The 22,210-nt window shown below is 40.6% G+C and overlaps 1 protein-coding gene and 4 non-coding genes across 5 annotated transcripts; 3 read left to right on the top strand and 2 right to left on the bottom strand.

The window, feature by feature from the left end:
* Positions 1 to 782: 782 nt before the first annotated feature.
* Positions 783 to 855, top strand: TRNAA-AGC (transfer RNA alanine (anticodon AGC)). The gene has a single exon. It is a non-coding gene; the product is annotated as a tRNA-Ala (tRNA).
* A 533-nt stretch (positions 856 to 1,388) lies between these two features.
* Positions 1,389 to 1,461, bottom strand: TRNAA-AGC (transfer RNA alanine (anticodon AGC)). Its single transcript has one exon. It is a non-coding gene; the product is annotated as a tRNA-Ala (tRNA).
* A 2,858-nt stretch (positions 1,462 to 4,319) lies between these two features.
* TRNAA-AGC (transfer RNA alanine (anticodon AGC)) lies at positions 4,320 to 4,392 on the top strand. Its single transcript has one exon. It is a non-coding gene; the product is annotated as a tRNA-Ala (tRNA).
* A 526-nt stretch (positions 4,393 to 4,918) lies between these two features.
* Positions 4,919 to 4,991, top strand: TRNAA-AGC (transfer RNA alanine (anticodon AGC)). The gene has a single exon. It is a non-coding gene; the product is annotated as a tRNA-Ala (tRNA).
* Positions 4,992 to 10,591: 5,600 nt separating this feature from the next.
* MCM4 (minichromosome maintenance complex component 4) lies at positions 10,592 to 22,189 on the bottom strand. The gene is made up of 17 exons (XM_085219974.1): positions 21,986 to 22,189; positions 21,757 to 21,912; positions 20,529 to 20,692; positions 20,350 to 20,442; positions 20,126 to 20,221; positions 19,928 to 20,023; positions 19,349 to 19,487; positions 18,692 to 18,912; positions 18,048 to 18,168; positions 15,637 to 15,896; positions 14,026 to 14,391; positions 13,599 to 13,726; positions 12,161 to 12,368; positions 11,622 to 11,850; positions 11,373 to 11,505; positions 11,239 to 11,251; positions 10,592 to 11,037 (listed from the first exon to the last, which is right to left on the bottom strand). The coding sequence occupies exons 1-17, from the start codon at positions 22,053 to 22,055 to the stop codon at positions 10,945 to 10,947; spliced, it is 2,586 nt and encodes an 861-aa protein (XP_085076100.1). The 5' UTR covers positions 22,056 to 22,189; the 3' UTR covers positions 10,592 to 10,944.
* Between the last annotated feature and the right edge of the window lie 21 nt (positions 22,190 to 22,210).

The raw sequence follows: 22,210 nt of genomic DNA, 5'->3' as shown, positions 1-22,210 counted from the left end.
GGGACTAGAAGAAGAAAATAGGATAAGAATTTTTGTGATTGATCAGCGGGGTACAGGTGTGCTGTGAAAGCTAAAATGTCATTCTTCAGAATGTTAGACTACGTATAAATAAAGAAAATGAGATCATAAATATGCATTAAATGTTAAAATGTCCAGTAAAAAGACTTTGAAAAAGCACAAAAGAGCACGAAAATGATATTTTGTCTTAAGGTTGCCTGGCAGAAATACATAAAACCTGTAAAAGAAATAGACAATTGGAGTCTCCTTGATTGGAGATATTTAAGACACATCTGGATGCCCACCTGTGCAACCTACTGTAGGGAACCTGCTTTAGCAGGGGCTGGACTTGATCTCTAGATGTCCCTTCTAACCTTGGCTATTCTGTGATTCTGAGATGCAGAAGGAATGCTCGGGGAAAACAGAAAGGGTCAGGGTAGAATTGAGTAGATTGCATTCGTGTATTCTTGTCCATTATGGAGCCTAGATCCTAACAGTACAAGGTACGTGTTGCAGTGAGTGCTCACGTTTAGGCAGTGTTAAGGGAAGTTAAAAAAACACATGGATTGAATGACTAACGATAATTCCCAGAATCACTGTGCGATTCCCATCTTGTACAGGGTGCTCTCCAGCAATTATAGGTACTGCAATGGATACTGAGCAAAAGGAAAGAAGAGGGAAGGGCTGAACAGGTGATACACTAAATGTGGAAGAAATGCCTCATGTTATCTGTGAGAGTGCACCCGCTCCCGATGGACAGCACTCTGGACCCCCCCCACCAGCACGGGGAATTAGCTCAAATGGTAGAGCGCTCGCTTAGCATGCGAGAGGTAGCGGGATCGATGCCCGCATTCTCCAATTGCTGTTTGCTTTTATCTCCGTTGTCATCTCTATGTTGTTTTTTTCAGTTAACAATTGTATTTTTTTCTTGGCGGAAGACAATGCTAACTTTTTTTTTTTCTCTAAAGTTGTGATTGCTGCCTGTACAAAAAAAGAAATCAATCCCTGTTGATGGGCTTTGAAGAATGAAAAACAAATGCATGCTGGCTGGCACTGCTGTTGTTTCTAAATACACCTTTACGTTGTAGGGCTTTTCAGAGTTCAGATGCATTTTTCCAAAGTGGTTTTATAAGGATTAAAATAAATCCAGTTTAGGGAGCATGTGAATAGTGTTAACGGTTTCAGTGGACAGAACAGGAGAAGTATGAAATTCTTCTGTAAATAAATGCTTTTTTGCAGAGTAAAGTAAGTGCCTTTTGCACTAATTGAGGTTTTCCCATGTTCTGCTTGCCTCATGAAACAGTGCCTTAAATTATTTTCTTTCACAAACCTGAAGATCTTGTGGAAGAAAATCTTACATGGTGGTACGTATAACGGCATTTTCAAAACACTGGAGAATGCGGGCATCGATCCCGCTACCTCTCGCATGCTAAGCGAGCGCTCTACCATTTGAGCTAATTCCCCATTGCAGTGGTTGTTGTGGGGGTACGTATACTGGTGCTGAGTCACAGCGTGCCTGCTCTAATTGTTCCCTTCTGTTAGTATATTTACTTTCTTATGCAAAGTCTCCACTAGTGCTTTTCTTGAAATGAGGTGTTTCATTTTTTTAAAACTACTTTTTTTTTAACTCTTTACAATGCAAATACTGGATAACTTGTAAGTCTAGAGGTATGCTATCAGCAGCTACTGAATGTTGTTTTTCTTTTGTATGGTTTTCAAGTTATGCTCTTTTCTGCTAATATTCTAAGAAGTTGTATGTAAACAATAAATACAACATTTAAGATGTTTATTCTTACCACAGCTTGTGTAAATAAAGTGTTCATTTATATCATGGAATTATAGAATCCTTTGAGTTAGAAGGGATCCTTAAAGGTCATTTAGTCCAACTCCCCTGCAGTGAAAAGGACACTCACAGCTAGATCAAGTTGCTCAGAGCCCCATCCAGTTTAATCTTGAGTGTCTTTGGGGACAGGGCATGCACAACCTCTCTGGGCAACTTGCGCCAGCGCCCACTACCTCTGTTGTAGAAAACTTCTTCCTTACATCCGATCTAAACCTCCTCTCCTTTAGTTTGAAACCATTTCCCCTTGTCATATCACAACAGACCCTGCTAAAGAGCCTGTTCTTTTCCTTCTTATAGCCCTCCTTTAGATACTGAAAGGCTGCTCTCAAGTCTTCCCAGATCCTTCTCTTCTCCAGGCTGAACAGCCTCAGCTTTCTCAGCCTGTCCACGTAGGGAGGTATTCCATTCCTTGGATCATTTGTGTGGCCCTTCTCTGGATGCACTGCAACAGTTCTATGTCTCTCCTGTACTGAGGGCTCCGTATATAGATACCATACTCCAAGTGAGGCCTCATCTACAGAGGCAGGATCATCTCCTCTGCCCTGCTGGCCACACATCTCTGAATACTGTCTGTGATATGGTTGGTTTTCTAAGCTGTGAGAGCACATTGCTGGTTCATGTCCAGCTTGCCATCCACCAGTAACCCCAGATCCTTCTCAACAGAGTTATGCTCCTCCTTGCATCTCCCAGTGTGTACTGATAGGGTTGCTGTGACCCAAGTGCAAGACCTAACTGCTGGATTTGTTGAACCTCATGATGTTCTCTTGGTGTCATAATCATCCTGATTTATATTCCACAGACGTCTACCTTTTTGTATGTATTTTGATGATTTAGTTAAAATGGTATTGTGTGCCCACTATCAAATTTATTGATGAGTTATTTAGAAAATGAAAAGAGGGTAGGTTTAGGAGGAAATTGTTTACTCGAGGGTGGCAAGGTGTTGCTGGCATAGCTGCCCTGAGAAGCTGTGAGTGCCCCATCCCTAGGGATTCTCAAGGGCAGGTTGGATGGGGTTCTATGTGATCTTTCATGTCCCTTCCAGCCCAGGCCACTCTATGAGAGGCTGTAGAGATAAAATACGATACAAAATCTGCTTACATAGATCATGCACACGGAATTCTAAGTCGTCTTCCTTTGCAGTATGCTTAGTAAACTACTACAAGCTCATATGACCAGATTTTACTTCTACTTTCTAGATGGGCTTCTTAGGGCCTGTCAGGGCAAATGCAAGTTTTGGATTAACTTTGAGCTGCTCTATTGCACTCTATTGTCTGTGAGATTGCTTCCCTCATCAAAGAAGAGTAAATCACATCAGTTTGAAAGGTTGCTACCTGTTTGCCTAATTTCTACAATGGCTCTCTAGGAAGTTTTTGTGTGGGTTGTTTTGTTTTGTTTTTTGTCTGGAGAATATTTTCATTTACATACTCATGCACATCCAGATGAGAAGAAAAATTTCACTGACATGGTGTAAGAATTGATGCGGTAATAAGCATGATAGAAAATTTCCTCAAACAACGGCAGGTGATCAATAACTGTAACAACCCCTATATAGAGTCATAGAATTGCTCAGGTTGGAAAAGACTTTAAAGATCATCGAGTCCAACCACAACCTAACCATACTACCCTAACTCTAACAACCCTCCTCTAAATCATGTCCCTGAGTGTCACATCCCCTCCTACTGTCACCAGTGAGAAGAGACCAACCCCGCTCTTGCTGTAAGTGACAACTTACAGAGTAAATAGAACATCTGCTGTTGAGTGAAGCAAAAATAAGTGTGTTTTGCTGTTACTGTGGGTAGAACTGTTATCACAGTGGTAGGTCTCTCATTAATATTTCATTAGTGTTCTGCTATACTTGGAAGTATGAACATATGTAAACGCTTCCTGCAGGGTGTGGTGATGTTTTCAGTAGTTTCCCATCATAATAACTGTTTCACACGTTTTACTCTATAAATATGCTCTTTAGTACTACTGACCCAAACTTTGATTTTGAGCCATTGATATGGAATGTATTCTTTGTTGTTACATGATGAGGGGAAATGGTTTTTAAACTGGAAAAGGGTAGATTTTGACTAGATATCAGAAAGAAATTAATTACTGTGAGGGTGGTGAGACACTGGAACAGGTTGTCCAGAGAGGCTGTGGATGTCCCCTCCCTGGAGGTGTTCAAGGCAAGGCTGGATGGGGCTTTGAGCAACCTGGTCTAGAGGGAGGTGTCCCTGCCTATAGCAGGGGGAGCTGGAGCTAAAGGATCTTAAAGGTATCTTCCAACTCAAACTATTCTATGATTCTATGATTAATTCGAGTTTAGTAAGACATTAGTTAGTTTTCTAAGGAATATAATCTTCTTTACTTCTCTTCCCCTCCACATTTCATGCGAGGAGAAGCTGAAGTTTTTTTTATTCTTGTTAGGCTTACTTTTTGTTACTTTTTGTGGTTACTAAAATCTGTGATTAGAGGGTAAATTAGGGCCATGGGGGGGGAATTAGCTCAAATGGTAGAGCGCTCGCTTAGCATGCGAGAGGTAGCGGGATCGATGCCCGCATTCTCCAGTGTTGTTTTGCTTGTAGTGGAAGAACAGGCCATTAACTACACATGTAGTAGTTAATGTGTTTTCATGTGTTGAACTGGGATTTTCTGAGATAAACTGTTACTTTTTTTGATGCTCATGTTTCATTTCTCAAATGCTACTATGTGTTTGACTAAATTTAAATAATTTTTCATATTTAGAAAAAAAATATATATATACATAAATAGAGACTGACTCATGGCAAGGAGAAGAGAAAGGAAGAATCAAATGTCAGAACCTAATACCTCCTAGGAATTACAAGTAATAAACTTTCAAAAAATATTTTTTACTCCTGGAAAATGCATTTATTTCATTTCATCTTATTTCCAAATGAACTGATAAGAAATGAAAAATGAAATATTACAAACACGGTTTTAAACTTGTTGCAGAATTGAAGTTGAGTGTGTTTTCATTTATGAAGAGAGACAAGTGCAAGAGAGAAATGAAAAATACATCCCTTTAAAATCTGCAGCTGGGAGCTTTCTCATCCCTCTTAATGGTGAAAAGGGGGGGAATTAGCTCAAATGGTAGAGCGCTCGCTTAGCATGCGAGAGGTAGCGGGATCGATGCCCGCATTCTCCAGTGTTTTGCTAGGCATTAAGAATTAGAAACTACTAAAAAGATGGCACTATTTCAGTAAAATGTTAGTTTTGTTTTAATCATAGAATCATAGAATTGTTCAGGTTGGAAAACACCTTAAAGATCAAGTCCAACCACAACCTAACCATACTACCCTAACTCTAACTCCCTGCCAAATCATGTCCCTGAGCACCGCATCCAAACGGTTTTTAAGCACATCCAGAGCTGGTGACTCGACCACCTCCCTGGGGAGCCTATTCCAGTGCTTAACAACCCTCTCTGGTTGTCAAAAGAAGTTTTTCTTGATACCCAACCTAAACTTACCCTGGTGCAATTTGAGGCCTCATCCTGTCACTAGTGAGAAGAGACCAACCCCGCTCTTGCTGCAGTAAACTTTCAGGTGCTTTAAGAGAGCAATAAGGTCTCCCCTCAGCCTCCTCTTCCCCAGACTAAACAACCCCATTTCCTTCAGTCACTCCTCATAGGGCAAATTCTCTAAGCCTTGTTGCCCTTCTTTGGACCTGCTCCAGCACTGCAATGTCCTTTTCTGTATTGAGATGTCTAAAACTGAACACTGTACTCGATGTGAGGCCTCACCAGTGCCAAGTATCATAGTAAAACTGAATACCTTCCTTCTTCCCAGCTAAACATTGTCCACACATTTACTTAATACAACTTCCAGATCTTTATTGGAATCGACAGTGAAAACATTACAGAGAAATGGCCTTAAACTGGAGCTCCGCAGATTCCCACTGGTGACAAGGAGGGCAACTTTCAGGCCATAGCCTCCCCTCACACAGGACAGCCAAGTTTTCATTGTCCTGGGACATTCTGAGGGTCGGAGGGTCATGGCCTTATGATGTCATGGGCCACCTCTCAGAAAACTGTTACAAATATGGGGGTCTTGACTTCAGAACACGAACTGTGACACAAGCCAGCCAGCCAACAAAGGCAGGTAGGTGGGGGCCATGGTGCCAGTCAGTCAGCCAAGGAAGTCAAGCAAGGGCCATGACTCCAGCCAGTCAACCAAGGCAGGCAGGCAGGTGCCATGAGTCCAGTCAGCCAGCCAAGGCAGGCCAGTTTTGGAAGACCAAAATTTTTAAAATAAAAGTGCTTTCCTGAACTACTGATGTTCACTTTGTACTTAATTGTTTATATCGATTTCAGTTTGGTTGGAATGCTTATCTATCACTGTCAATGGTTTACGGGCTGGTTCTGTGGCTAGTGGGGTTGGGGGACCTACAGACCCACAAGGAAAGGGGAAAAGGGGCAAAGAGTAGGGAGATGGGCAGCAAAACAGTGGCAACAATCTGAGGAGAAACAAATTTACTAAATAAAATATCAGAATGCAAGATGACCTGGGGAACTACAGGCCGGTGAGTCTCACCTCTATATCTGCTCTTTAACATCTTTGTCAGTGACATCAATGATGGAATTTAATGCACTTTCAGCAAGTTTGCTGATGACACCAAGCTGAGTGGTGCGGTTGACACGGTGGAAGGAAGGGATGCCATTCAGTGGGACCTCAACAGACTTGAAAGCTGGGCCCAGGTGAACATCATTACGTTCACAGCAACACAGGAAAGTGCAAGGTTTTGCATTTGGGCTGGAAGAATCTCAGGCATATATACAGACTGGAAGGAGCAGTCCTTGATAGTAGCCCTGCAGAGAAGGACCTTGGGATCCTGATGGATGAAAAACTGAACGTGAGCCAGCAGTGTGCTCTTGCAGCTCGGAAAGCAAATGGTATCCTGGGCTCCATCAAAAGGGGGTGGCCAGCAGGGACAAGGTGACTGTCCTTCTCTACTCTGCCCTCATAAGGCCCCATCTGGAGTACTGTGTCCAGGTCTGGAGTCCCCAGTACAAGAAAGACAGGGAGCTGTTGGAGAGGGTCCAGAGGAGGGCCACAAAGATGATCAGGGGGCTGGAGCACCTCCCCTACGAAGACAGGCTGAGGGAGCTGAGCTTGTTCAGCTTGGAGAAAAGAAGGCTGCGGGGTGACCTCATTGCAGCATTTCATTACCTACAGGGAGCCTATAAACAGGAGGGGAGTCAACTCTTTGGAAGGGTAGATAACAGCAGGACAGGGGAAAATGTTTTTAAATTGAAGGAGGGAAGGTTTAGGTTGGATGTCAGGGAGAAGCCCTTTACTATGAGAGTGGTGAGGTGCTGGAACAGGCTGCCCAGAGAGGTTGTGGATGCCCCACCCCTGGAGGTGTTCAAGGCTGAGTTGGATGTGAGCCTGGGCAGCCTGGTCTGGTATTACATGTGGAGGTTGGTGGCCCTGCCTGTTTGGGGGGGTTGGAGATCCATGATCCTTGAGGTCCTTTCCAACCCGCGCCATTCTGTGATTCTGTAGTAACACACTATAATATAATACAATATAATTAAAATTTTAGCTAATAAATAAAATGAGAGAGCATCCAAAAATCAAAAGCCTTACTGTAAGCAAGCTAGAGCAATACAGCACCGGCAACAGAGATGAGCCAGATGGTAGGAAAGAAGAGGGAGGGTCTTGTGATCTACAAACGGTTTTTATCTTTTCCTCCAAGTGGAAATGGTAACAGAACAGCAAACAGCCCTCTGGGAGATGCAGTGTGTAGTTCTTCTTCTCTTCTGGGACAGGTACCCAGACCTGGAGCATTAACTCTTTAACTCTCAGTGCACCACATGATGTTTTGATGTGGAATACCAATAACCAAAAGTCATAAAACCACGACAGTCATGTAAATTACTTGAGGGAATCTACTAAAAAGGGTCACGGGGCGATTGCTTTTAACAGTGACAGGATCAGTGGGATCCTGATGAGTAGCTGCACAGTAATATATGTAATAAAAATTATATCAATAGATTTTCTGCTCAGTTTCTGTGACTATTGAGGTATTTTTTCATAGTATTAAGTCTAAATATACCAGTTGGAAGGAGAACCAGGCTGTGCTTATTCTATAGACTTACTCCTTAAACCTTACAATTTTAAATAAGTGGCTTTTTGGTTTTGAGCACTAAATATTTCAAGCTGGTGTTTATAAAGCAGGCATACAAACTGAGAATTGGATGACAGCTTCCATATTGACTGTCTGTTTACCTTATGAATGATGAATCCTGTGCTAAGTCATCTTTGTGTGTATTGTTACAAGATCACATATGGTCTAGCAGTCAGAAACAAACAACTGCAAAATGATTACTTCCTTCAGTCCAGCATGTATCCAGATAGTAAATTAAACAGCAGCTCTAAGGTAATGATGTTACAAAAACATATTCCACAAGTTAGACTAGAACCATTTCTCTGACCAGCTATTTAGCATGTAGTCTTCAGTAGTCTTTCTTTTTTTTCCCTGTGATAATCCTGGAAGTTTAAATGCCTTCTAAGAAAACAGAACTAGAATTCCAGACTGACTGCCAAAATTCAGACTGAAGCGTGATGAAGCTGATAAGAACAGAGTCTTAAGGAATACATTATCTCTAGTGTGAAGGGTGGGGGATAATCTTGACAGGTCATGCTCACTTAGGACTTTACATCACTTGCTCTTTTGAAGCACTAAACAAAACAGGTCATGTCTAGGATCCAAGTCACTTCCCATTTAAGTCTGCGACAGCAGGGAAATAAAGTACCCACTTTGTAACCACTAGTAGTGGTAACAAGCAACATTTTTTTTTTTAGTCTCATCTGTATTAGTTTTTACTTTCTTAGAATAATTGGTGACTGCTTTGTGTGCTAGAAAAAGAAAAGTATGCCCGTGTACATCATCTAAACCACTTTTAGAGGTCATTGTTTATTACAGATCATTTCTGCCAACAGGCTTACTACTTTTTTACATTTCTGTAGGATGTACAGAAGATGTTTCTAACGTTAAGAATATCAAATTTGGGGCATGCTGTTTTCCCCAGTTGTACATTCAAATCTTCAAATGACTTGGGTTTAAATGAGTTTAACTGTTAACAGCACAGGATAAATAAAGCAGCAACTTAGGATATATTTATTGCATAGAGTAAAGAAAATATTCACAAATTTGCTAAGCAAATGATTTAAATCTTCCTTGTGCTTTCTGTACATTTCATGTTATGGGAGTGTTTCAGATTTGGAAATCAGTTTTTCCCTAACCAAGACCATTTACAAGCATTTCCATTCAGTGTCTACCTAACTATGAAGTGGCACTTGCTCTCCTTGCTAATTAAAACAAATTCAACTAACCCTGAAAATGAGTTCTGTTAACTACTACCTACAAGCTTTAAGAGTCACTTGATTAGTTTTTTTTTTTTTTTTTTTTTTTTTAAATAAAGATGAACAGACTTCTGAAAGGAGCTGAAATCTGGTTTACACAGAACTATTTATTCCTTTCTTCCATTTCCTAGAAGACTTCATTTTGTGGATAAACAATTCAATTTACATTTGGAATCAGATAAACAGCTCAGTTTGTGTTCCACAGGAACAGTTTCCATACTGGCAAGCAATTTTAACTTGAGTACATTGATGCTGTAAGCCAGATGCATTACTATATTAGAATCTCTGGGCTTTGTTTGTGCATGTCTCTAAAAGAAAAAAAACATTCAAGAACTAGGAAGCATAATTAATAAAATGTCACAGTGTGCTGTTTCGACTGACAAAGGGAAGTACTAAATAGAAAGGTTTGTAAAGTTGTGTAGTATTTTATGGATTAAGTAATATAAATTATGCATGTCATAGCTTTCAAACTTAAGTGAGAACTGTTTAGAACTCAGTCTCATGTAAAAGGCGACTAAAATAAAGGTATGTTACGTAAGAGAAATCAGAAGGCATAAGAGAATACTTTTGAAGTAAAATACATAGCTAGTAAAATGGCAGAAAATGAAATAAGATCCCATAAGACCAGATGACATTAGAGAATCTGACTCCAGCATTTAAAGGAGTTTGGAATTTTATTAAATTGACACTTCTGACATCCATTACATTTTTAACTTGGATAGAAACAAAGTTGCTCCTTTGCACTGAAAGCAAATCCTTGAAAGTTCAGCTACAGTGAAGCAAACTGTATTTTGCTCCTAACAAACCAGTAGCAAGAAAAGTTAGGTTGTAAGGTGCCCCTTTTCAAATCATATAAATTCACGTGATCTCTGTTGGAAGCAGTGGTATAGCGCAGGAGTACTTATTTCAACCCTTTTAACCTGAAATAGTTAAGCAAGCAGTTGAGATGAGCATAGTGCTGTCTGCACTGAAGTAAATTAAGACAACTCTTCTGTTAGTTCAGCTGTTTGAACTGTAGCCATGATTGACATACAATGGCTGAGTGCATATATATATCTACCCAGCCAAAACAGAAGATTCTCCAGCCACGCAATACTGTAACCTTGTTCTTTCAGGACTTACCTATCCTTACTGTAATGCCTTGTGGTATCTTAATTTAGCCAGTCATAATTAAGATTACATTAAGAAACTTCAGTTTCAAGTAGAAGATACTTGTCTTTTTCTTTTAATCTTGCAGATACTAGCACAAAAGTACACAAGTTAGGTTTAAAAAAAAAACAAAAAAATAAAAAAAAATCCCCACCAACTTTCATGCTCTCAAAGCTTTCTAGCAGAAATCAGAAATTCTAGATTGAAAACTGTTTATCACAAGATATGCATGTAGGCTTTTAAATCAAATAACTTTATTACAGATAACAGCAAAGTCCAACTGCATTTATCAGTCATTTATGATGAATTTTTACAATTTCATTGGAAACGCATACAGTGATATTAGCATGTTCTACAAAACATAAAAACACAGCAATAAAATACTAGTAATTACATTTTCTCAAATGTAAATAGCATTGCTCAAAGCGTTTTGGACCTTCATAATGGTTACTACTCTATCAGCACAAGAGATTAATTGGCACTTACAGCAAATGATAGTCCCAAAACTTGAAGATCTTGCAAGCTGGCAGCACTGTACAGAAGACAAAGTAAAAGCCACAGCTGGCTTGCGAGGAATGACAATCCTTACAGCAATCTAACAGTTTTTCCAGTCACAGTCAAGAAGTCATCATCAGCCAAGGCACGAAGTGCTTCCTCAAACATCTCTTTAGTGACAGCCTAAAAGAGAAGAGAAAAATCAAGTAAAGATGGAGGGAAACAAACAAAACCAACCAAAATACTTTATTTCTTATCACTTCTCTTATCAAGGTTCCTTCCCTTCCCATAAATTTGAATATGTTCTGCAATTTAGAAACCCCATAGCTGAGTTGTTTTTTTCCTGCCTTCCAAAGTGACAAAGATTCAGAAATCAAAGCTTACACAGTGGAACTGGCTTTCCAGTCAAATTAACAATGCAATTTGAGGCAGAGTTTATGTTGATCTGTAAAAATACAATGCTTTTATATTAATGAAACTGTAAAAAAAAGGAGGAAACAAAAAAGCAGGAAGCTTACTGTGTCAGACTGTGCCGGAGATCCTCAAAAAGCTGCTGATACTTCAAAGCTGGTGTTTTACCCTTGGACTGGATAAGCTTCTTCAAGGCTTGAGCCAACTCCTCTTTCCGCTTACGAGCGGTTGCGCTCATTCCTTTTAACAAGAAAATAATCACCTTGTAGTACTAAGTTAGAGAGGACAGGTTAAATTACATTTAAAAAGTGACGAAAGCCCCAAAACATCTGTTTTATCCCTACAAAAACACAAACCTGTAGTGAGGATGGATATGTCCACAATGCCAGTCCTTGGGTCAGTAGCAGACTGCTTCAGAGCTTCCCGATGGAGGCGTTTTGCTTCTTCTACATCAACGGTTTCAACTTTCTCAGAAAAGCGTACTTTAGCATGGGCTTCTGCCAGTCGGATCAGAGATTCGAGTTGCCGAGGATATGCAGAAACCATTCCCCTGCCACTTCCAATCTTCCTCATGTCCACATATGCCTGAAAACAAGACAGGCATTAACTATTTCAGTAAATCCCGTTACTGCCCTAATTTACAAGTCTTTTTTATCCCCATCTATCAGCAACTGTGGAAAGCCACATGCTTCAAACATGATAAAATCAAGCCAATGCCTCAAAAAGTTACCTCAGGATTACATACAGAATTACTTTCATAGTACTTCCCTCTTTCCTTTTAAAAGCTTGTGATTTTTAGAGGTTTTGATAGGTAGGAAACAGAAATAGTTGAGCATCTTGCCCTTTCTGAGAAGTCAACAAAGACTTGGAACATTCTCAACAGCAGTTACTTTACCTCAATAAGGGCTTGGCTTGCTTCCTCACTTAACCTGGGATTTATATAACCACGAGCAAAGGCAATGTAATCCCTCAGTACTGCCATGTCCATGTACTCCTCCTCCAGCCTTTCTTCACTTTGATAGTACAGTGAAACTAAGTGGCGAGCAAGACGCCTGTCATACGCTTCATCACGTGGGTCCAACATTAAAAAGATCAAGTCAAATCTGAATGGGATAAGAATCAAATATGAGCGTGTATACTTTCTTGCAATTTAGAGTCGCTTCTTTTATGGTTTTTCCACTTCACAATTAGAATTAGGAGATGCTACTATAAATGGAAGGTGCTTTTAAACTGAAAGTATTTTTCCTCAAACTCTTTTAAACGCAGCTGGTGGAAGACCTGGAGAGATCAAGTCCAACCCTCAGATCAGTTTAGATTTGCTTTCAACATATGCACTTTGAAGACAAGATACATTCTGTGAAATTCAGTTCAAAGCTGACAGTCTTTTTTATTCGGGAGTTTTAAACAAATAACAAAGGACAAACTTACTGTAAGAGCTATAGCCCTGGAAAGCAGCAGCAATCAGAGTGCATAGCTATTCACTACATGCATATAGATGTATATGCATTTAAAATAAATACAAAATATCTGGAGTTTATACCTAAATTTAAAAAAAAAAAGTTTCATAATAGTTTTGCAAACAGTAGGTAACATTGTAGATAACTGCAAATAATAATTTTCTATAGCTAGCCAGTCGTGTATTTTCAAAAGCTTAAATCCAATAAATGGCAGAAACGAGACATGCTCAAACCTAGTTTCCTTCAGTATATCCCCACTAAGGTACTTACCTGTTACTGTCAGTGACCTTTCATTGAATTCTAAACTATAAATGGTGTTCTCAGAATATCCAGCATACCATCCACACACTTTAAATTAGTGTAGGATCTCCTCACAGTTATAGTACGTAATATACACAGTTTAATTTTACATCAGCAGACGCTAAATGCTGTTTTAACAGCCACTGTGCAAGGCTACCTCTGCCCCCTCCCTGACTGAATTTCACAGGATGAAAACAAGCAGGCACAGAACTTTATAGAGTACGCCACATCCAGTGCAAGTTCCCTAATCATCAGTGTTTCACTTCAAACTTATACAGGGTTATGAAAATCATGCTGGGTTTCCGTTCAAGTTACCAACTACTGTAAGCTTCAGGGTAACTCCTCTGGAGGATGATCCTGATACAAAGGGGGAAGGAAAAAAAAAAAAAAAAGCCAACAAAAGAATACAACAAAAACAAAAATAAATATCTACAGATTTAATCAGATCTTCTGTTCAAGATGAATATGCTAGAAGGCAGTTCTCCACTCATGCAGAAGTTGCAATTCTGATTCTGCCATACTGAATCTTTCTCACAACACGTAAAAAAATGAGATATGTGAGGAGGTGTTCAGTACCTTGATAACAGTGTGTGAGGAAGCTGTATGTTTTCAATAGTAGTCTTTTTTGGATTCCATTGTGATTCTATAGGGTTAGCTGCTGCTAGAATAGATGTTCGGGCGTTCAGTTGACAAATGATTCCAGCCTGTTAAAATGAAAAAGCAGTTCTGGATTCAGAACCTTCCTAAGATCAGTGTTATTTAATGGGTTTCATAATCAAAAAATTCATTGCAGAAGACTTCTAGGGTAAAGCAAGAAGAAAAGCATCTGGAAATAATAGTTTATGCAAGGATAGCCATATGTACATAAGAACAAGATATTACATAATTTAGGATTGATCCACTGACAATACTAGGAAAGTACGAAGCCTGGTTCTGGTAACTTCTTGGCTTCATCTGCCCTGAGCTGATGCTTAGAGCAACTTGGAATTAAGCAGACACCAACCTTTGCAATGGAGAGAGTCTGTTGTTCCATTACTTCATGAAGCACTGATCTTGTGCTTTCATTCATTTTATCAAACTCATCAATGCAGCAAATTCCATTATCACTGAGTACTAAAGCGCCCGTCTGAAGAACCAGCTGCCGAGTTTCTGGATCCTTCATCACATATGCAGTAAGACCAACTGCACTTGAGCCTTTCCCAGAGGTATACTGGCCTCGAGGAACCAGGTTATACACATACTGGAGCAGCTGGGATTTACTAGTGCCAGGATCACCGCAGAGAAGAATGTTGATCTCTGCACGGAAGTTGCCTCTTCCTGTGTGAGTGAAATCCTTTCTTGATCCTCCAAAGAGCTGAAGTAGAATACCCTGTAAAAAAACCAAACATGCTCTTTAAAGTCAAAATATCAGCTCCTGTATAGTTAACAGAGCCAAATGAACTGTTGCATTCAACTATCTATCGAACTGAAATGGCTAAAAATAACTGATAAGAAAGAAAGCTTTCATTGTAAAGAAAGGGTTCTTCCTTTTTAGATATCTTCAAGTTAATTACAAACATACAGTTATACTGCTAGGGACAACACAGCTTCCAATTTCAGTAGCCAATTCTGCAGATAATTGGAAGGCCAGAACAGACTATTACTTACGCTGAGGCTATACTTAATCTAGGACCACAGTATTATTACCTCTCCTGTAGCATCAAAAAAATAAACAAACTGCTTTTTATTCAAGACAAAAATCAAGCATTTTCTTTTAAGAAGATATTCACAAAATAACACGAAGTTCTTTAGATGCACATAAATTAAGTGTTTAAGGCTTTTATTTATTTGGAATTTGCCAGTATTTTCTCCTTTCTACTTCCCAAAGAAAGTCTACAACTACAGCATTAGCAAGGAAACAGAAGCAATTAATATCTAACACTGAAAAGTATTGAAATTTTTAGTATAAACATAGGCTTTTAAGCTTATGAGTAAGCTAGAATTATTGAAATTTCTTTCAGCACAGAAACCTTACAATAAAGGCACGGAACAACTTATTCATATTAGTTCTCAGGCACTTGCAAGTATTAAAGAAAGAAGTCTGGAATGTTGCTGTGAACAATGTCCCTCAGTGAAGGTTCCCTAGCTTTCCTCAATTATACCTAGCAGCATACACCTGATACACTGTATTACTTTTATAAGGAGATAATAAAAAATAGAAAAGACAGTATGTCCATATCAGGAGAAAATTGTTGCCTTGAATTTAAACTGCTTGCAATCTCAGCAGCCCATAAACTCTGATAATGCACATGTCTATGAAGAAAAATATGTCAGTTTAAAAGAGTTGCAGTCCCTTATTATACCTTGAGACACCACTATTGACTGTGGTTTGTTTTCCCAGTTCTGCTGTCTTCCTACCTTTTCAACATCTTCCCTTGGATTGAGTCCTGAAAACAATAATAACCAACTCTATCCTGACAAGTTCATAATTTTAAGACTGCTTGAGATCCAGGATTGTTTTGGTTGTTTTTTTTCTTTTCAGTTTAATATTTTGAAGTCTCATTTCTATAGCAAATAATTAAGTGTACTTGCACTTCAGAAATGTTTTACAAGCAAAATACAGAAGTCATTTTACCTTTTTAATATCTTCATGCTCATAGATACTTGGGGCCAGTGCTGAAGAAAGTCTCTCATATATGTCTGCTTTGGTAGATAGCTCTTTTAGAAGTGCCACACGTTCCTCTGTAAACATTTTTTGCTCCGTTTCCTCATCAACACCATGCAGGCGTTTTGAATCAGTCTTGCGATAATGTATGACATCAATGTGGGTTTTATAGACAGATTTCACAACACTGACCCTCGGATTAACTCGAATTGGGACTGCCCTGTAGATACCTAAATGCAATTAATGACAGCATTAGATAAAAGAAACATTAACTCTCAAACTGATATCTTTGTTTTTCCTTTGTGAAGTAAAGCTATTCAAAATGAACCAACAACTTTAATCAGTTTATTTCCCACTACCAGTAAGTCACCTGGAAGATGATGGAACACACTTAAGTTGTCTGCATCTACTCTTTTGCGAGTACATGTTCACCATTCCTGTCAAAAGTGTTCTCAACAATGAAAATGCATAAGTAATATTGAAACAATAAAATTGAAGGCTCGGTGCTTTGGAAGTCCTGGTACAAAAAAACAAAAACAAAACAAAAAACAACAAACTCTGAAGCCAGACTTAACCTTTTAGCTAAGTGCCTGTATGGAACTGCTGAATCACAGCCTGAACCTCTGTCTGATCACCTGAGGCGAGCAATGAGTCAGTCATGGGAGCACAGGTGAAGGCAATTCACCTCTGCTGCAGGAAGGGGTGGAGCTTGGCTCCACCTCTCCTAAACCTATTTAAGAGCTGACTACCAGTAGGAAAGGATCTCTTCTGGAGATCCACTCTGCTGGAGTTTTGTAAGTGAGCCCAGGATACACGTAAGTGTCTTATCTTTTCTGCTTTGGTGTAATAATAACTACATAGCTAAGCTCTTTGGTATACCTCATAACTACAACATCTGTATGTTCATTGATTGTACAGTGCCAAGTTTAGTAACAGGTTTATAATGTATCTAATCTGTAAGGGCAGTAGTACAGTTATTTTAAGACACTGCTTTTTTAAGATGTATTTGAAATACCACAAGACCTATTTATTCTATGTTATCAGTCTCCTGATTGCAGAAACTACTTAAGAGGCTGTCTCCTTCTTACCTGCATTCTCAGAAACACAGAATTCAGAATCATCAAGGTCAGAAGGTACCTCTGCAGATTGTCTGGTCTAGCTGGGGTCTCAAACTGGAATCAGCTAGAGGAGGCTGACACAGCTGTGACATGTTCTGATAACCTCCAAGGGTAGAGACTCCACAGCCTCTTTAGACAACCTACTCCAAGGCTTGACCATCCATGCATTAATAAAAAACACCTTCTCTTTTTGCTTTATTAGAATTTCCTGAAGGGAAAAAGAAGTGCCCGTTTCTTCATGTGTTACCATTGAGCACCACTGCAAAGAATCTCTCCCTGTCTTCATAACTGAGCAGATATAACTACACAGTAGGTACCCTGACCCTTCTCCAGGCTTAACAGTCCTAGCTATCTCAGCCTTTCCTCATACGACAGTCTTCAGTTCTCAAAATCACATCCCTTCACCAGATTCACATTAGTATATTTAAGTCTCTTGTGTATTGGAAAGCCAGCGTTCCAAATGCGTCCTTACCAGTGATGAGCAGAGGGGAAGGGATCAATTCCCTTGACCTGCTGGCAACACCCATACGTGCATCCCAGGAAGGTGGTGGCTGAATAGCTAAACAGTGACCTGGTTTATTAAATACCTTCCTTAGGGACAAGATGATGTTGACTGGCCTGTAGTTGTCCTGGTCCTCCTCCTTGCCATAGAAGTGACATCCAGACCCTAAGCAATCTTCCCCCAGTGTCCGTGGCCTTTCAACGATAACTGAATGGAGATGCAGATACACTGGCCAGCTCCTTCAGCACTTGTGGGTACATCCCATCAGGTCCTATCCAGCACATTGTCATTTCTAACAGTTCACTCCTGCAGGTTCATCTCAGATAGGCACATAAAACTATGCATCTGGAACTGTGAAATGACTCACTGAAAGTCTTTGGAATTGTTTCCAACCCATTTTCTGGTTGTAATAAACTAATAATTTAGTTTTGAGCAAAGCCTCACAATTATCTGAAATGCCCCCAAAAAGACTGAAAATGACAGATTACAGCTACAGGGGACACACAAACATCTGGAAAGAAGGAAGCCTTTCTCATAACAAATACAAACATTTGCTACAAACAAGCAAATAATATGCATATTAGGTAGTAATATGCAAGTCAGAACACATTTCTACTTTACAGAATTTGTTTTATGCACATTACCTTGTCTTAAGGAGTTGGCAATTGCCAGACAAGCAATTGGACTCATGGATTAAACTCATTAGTTAAACTACCACAGTTCAGTTAAAAAGGAAGATACAAACAATCAAAGAATTTTACCTGTGACATTAACTCTATCACCTGGTTGAACTTTATCAACAAGGTCATTGTGAGCAAACAGTGCAACTGTATGAGGTGTTTGTCCAGCGGGCATATCTTCAGGGGATTCCTGCAGTTTGATCTAGGAAAAACAAACCAAGTTTAATGTCAAAAAAAGAAAACTGTACACAAGGTGTACAAGATCGTGTATTATCACAGCTTTCCGCATCATTTTTAATTAGGAACACTGATCAAGAACAAAACAACTCCTCTCAAACAACAAAAATGATTACTAATAAAAAAAAAAAAGACAGTGAAAACAAAAAAGTTGTTCATTATTATTGATATGGCTAAAAAGTTGCTAATAGAAAAGGCTCATCTAGTCCAGATATAAGTGGGCATACTGTGAGTAAAGAGAGTTCCATTTAGAAACATTAAGATGTATATACATTTCATTTAATGCTTTCAGTGTATTTCTTCCCCCATGTATGGGCTTACACTCTCACTAAATTCTTTCATATATGATAAAGGGAGAAAAATATTTCTCAGTTTTCAAAACCTTCCTTCTCTAGATGTGTACTTTCATGCTCCTGATGAAATTAGGGAGAGAGGAAGCAAAACCTGGAAAAAAGCTTCATTTTAGCCAATATCAAAGTGCAACATACCATCTGTTTGTCAGAAAACATGGATCTGTTGTGAATCAGAGCCATACTGTGCGTTGTGTTACAGTTCTTGCACACTGATGGTTCAGCAATCCTGCCACGGTCAATTTCTACTCTTGTGGTGAATGCGCAAACCTGGCACTTAAAGAATGCTTCTTGCATCTCAGGAATTAACTGGGAACTCCTGATCACCATACCGCTGATGGTGATAAGTTGATCGATGTCTACAAAATACAGATACTTATGTCATCACATCACAATCTTTAAATTTAAAATAACACTTGAAGATCTACGTCCTGTTAGTTTTCAAGTCGGAAGTGGACATCCAGTTAGATATCACTATTTTGTCACAGACAAAACAAAAATTGTCGTAACTATGTGGTATAATGATATTAATATACGTATTTATACAAAACAGTCATCTACTCTTGCAGAAGTAAGAATGTAGTAGCTAATGACAGATAGACTTCCTTTAGAGATATGTTTTCCACTTGGACTCTACTGCATTTGATTCCAAAACAGACCTATGCAAAATGAAGGACATTGGTATGGGTGGACCACGAGTCTAGTTTTCAGTAGTCTGTACATAAATTGTGTGTTAGAATTCAACTTATGTAAATCCTCCAGATTGTTTTCTAACATGGCAATTTACAAGTTTACCTTCAGGGTTTAGGCTTCTCATATTCCTAGTCTTCAGTGCATTGTACGGCCGCACTTGAATTTGATGTTCTAATATGGAATCAGGATAGCGATCAAAAAAGATCTCATTGGCAGCCATGTCAAACGTTGGGATAACTTCCTGTGTAAAATTGGTAGGAACAGTTAAGCTTAGAACAGAAAAAAACCACCATGCACTGACAAGCCGCAAGCCTAACAGAATATTTCTGCATAATACATTTTAAAGTGCCGCTGATCAGCCAGGGATGTCAAAGAAAAAAAAACACACAGTTGGCATTTTCCTACATAACAGGCAACTTACTGTTAAATCAGATTTATTTATTTAACTGTTGCAAAAGAAATGATGGAGCACTCGGTGCAATGCAGTTTAACAGCTAATTTTATGTGCAGGAGATATCTATCACAAGATCTAAAACTTTTAACTACTATGAAATAAGACATAAAATGAAGAATTAATGATGCTAAACATAGAAAATAAAACCCCACATTTAAACAAAAATGTTCATAAACAGAAAGATGAAAAAGTCACTTAATAGCCAGTAAACAAGTGCAGTACTTCACCTGAGGATAGCAGATGAGCTGCCTGTAAAGATTTTCATCAAACGCTCTTAGATGGTCACAATTTACATTCAGAAATGGTTCCCCCACCATATTAATCTGCAAGATGTTTGAGAATAAATTTTTAGCTTGAGAGCATATAAGAAAAAAAAAAAAAAAATCAAAACCCAAACACATGTCATTTTGCTATGTTAGAAGTACCTCTTCAAGTCGTTGCATGTAGCGTGGCTGGTTGAGATCCAATCCAGTGTCTTCATCCTCTTTTGCCAGTGGATCAATGAAACGCTGAAGAAATTTCTGGATGTCAAGGACAACAGGAAAATATGAATTCAATTGAGATGTACACACTCTTAGTTTGTATGAAGTCCAACTAATGTGTGCAAGACAAACTAACTTTTCATTTAAAAAAAATGTTGCTAACTTACCTGGAACTTTTCTTTGCAGGAGGCTACATTAACATCTGTTCCCCAGATAACAAGCCTTTGTCCAAGGGACTGCTCAGCCAGATCCTCAGCTTGCTGCAGAGAAAAAAATGAAATGTACACAAATACAGGAAGCTGCTCTGAAAGGAACTGTCAGACACAAACCAGAAGCGTCCACCTACCCCATCTGAGTGTAGATCAACCTGTCTGGCCTTGCGGACAGAGCCGAGGTCGGGCCGCTGCCTGACAGGTGTCCCCCGCACACCGCTGCGCGGGGTGCCTTCCACCCGGGAGCTGGGCGTGCCATAGGTCAGCGGTGAGCTGATATCGAAGTCCAGAGGAATAGCTGCAAAGAGAGTGCTTCATCAGGGCTACCAAGCCATCGCTTTACACTGCAAGCAGGACTAAGATTCTGCCTGGATATTTCTGATTCATTCTTCTAATTCTGCTGCCATCAAACGAACAGCAGTTATCAGTTCCAGTGCTCTGCTAACACCAGAACAGCAGTGATGTCACATGTCTGCTGAGCATCTTCCTTTGTAGAGATCACAGAATGGCTTGGGTTGAAAGAGACCTTGAAGCCCACCCAGTCCCACCCCCTGCCATGTGCAGGGCTGCCCCCCACCAACTCAGCTGCCCAGGGCCCAACCTGGCCTTGACAGCCTCCAGAGATGGGGCACCCACAGCTTCTCTGGGCAGCTGTGTCAGCATCTCACTGCCCTCTGAGTAAAGGATTTCTGCCTAACATCTAACCTAAATCTCCTCTCTTTTAGTTTAAAGCCATTCCCCCTTCTCCTACCACTATCAGACTATGTAGAAAGTCAGCCTCCCTCCCGCTTGTAAGCTGCTCTCAAGTACTAGAAGGCCATAATGAGGTATCCCCAGAGCCCTCTTTTCTCCTGGCTGAACAAGCCCAACTCTCAAGCTTGTAGAGGTGCTTCAGCCCTCTGATCATCTTTGTGGCCTGCCTCTGGATCATCTCCAACAGCTCTGCATCCTTTTTTTGCTGGGTGCTCGAGACCCAGACACAGTACTCTAGATGGAGCCTCAGGAGGGCAGAACAGAGGTGGACGATCACCCCCCCGCCCTGCTGCCACCTCCTCTTCTGATCTCTTCTGAAAAACCACAAGCTGTAGGAAGTGACTTTAAAGCACGACAGCGTTTTGAAAGCACACTGATACTTAAGCATAGAGTCCAAACGCAGCATTTCAGTCGAAACAAACACATTTTTCAGTGCTTTGGTAGCAGCAAGGTGATGTTAATTAACAATAATAAGGTAATCCTACTACAGAACAACAAAAAACCTCGCAAAGGCAGAAAAAGCTTTTAAAACCAACACGGCACCCTACTGACGAGTACACAGCACCCTCCCGCTGCCCAGCTCCAACCCGACCGACGGAGGGAACGCACCCGAGTGGCGGAACTGCGGCGGACTGGAGAAGAGGGCGTCGGGAGCTCGGGGGCTCTGCTCGGCGGGCGGGGAGGTGGGCAGCGGCTGCAGTTCTCCGGTGGAAGCGGAGTCGTCCGGGCGGCGCCTCTGCGAGGGAGGGGAGCGGGCGTCTTGCGCTGCGGAACACGAGCGGCGCGGTCAGGGACTCGCCCCTCCCTCCTGCCGCCCTCCCCGGCCCCCAGCACTTACGGGTCGGCGGGTTGCTGCCTCGCCCGCGCTTGCCGCGCCGGCGGCTGGGCGTGGAGGCGGGAGACGACATAGTGCTGCCACAACGGTCCTACCGCGGGAGAGAAGCGCTGGCGGCGGCTGAACCCCAAAATGGCGGCGTTCCCCCTACGCCCCGCGCAGCACCGATCGCGCACCTCCACACTCCGCAGACCGGAGAACTCCCGCGCCGCCAGAGTCACGTGGCCG

The sequence above is a fragment of the Meleagris gallopavo genome, chromosome 3 (genome assembly GCF_905368555.1).
Source record: "Meleagris gallopavo chromosome 3, MGAL_WU_HG_1.1, whole genome shotgun sequence".
Taxonomy (NCBI): domain Eukaryota; kingdom Metazoa; phylum Chordata; class Aves; order Galliformes; family Phasianidae; genus Meleagris; species Meleagris gallopavo.
The sequence above is the reverse complement of the archived record's forward strand: the minus strand, read 5'-3'. Positions and strand labels throughout refer to the sequence as shown.

Coding starts and splice junctions, on each gene's coding strand:
- MCM4 (XM_085219974.1), bottom strand. CDS start 22,055: ATGTCGTCTCCCGCCTCCACGCCCAGCCGCCGGCGCGGCAAGCGCGGG. Junction 20,222..20,349: donor CCTGCAAAGAAAAGTTCCAG/GTAAGTTAGCAA, acceptor CTTGACATCCAG/AAATTTCTTCAGCGTTTCAT. Junction 12,369..13,598: donor CCTCACACACTGTTATCAAG/GTACTGAACACC, acceptor TATCCCATTCAG/ATTTGACTTGATCTTTTTAA.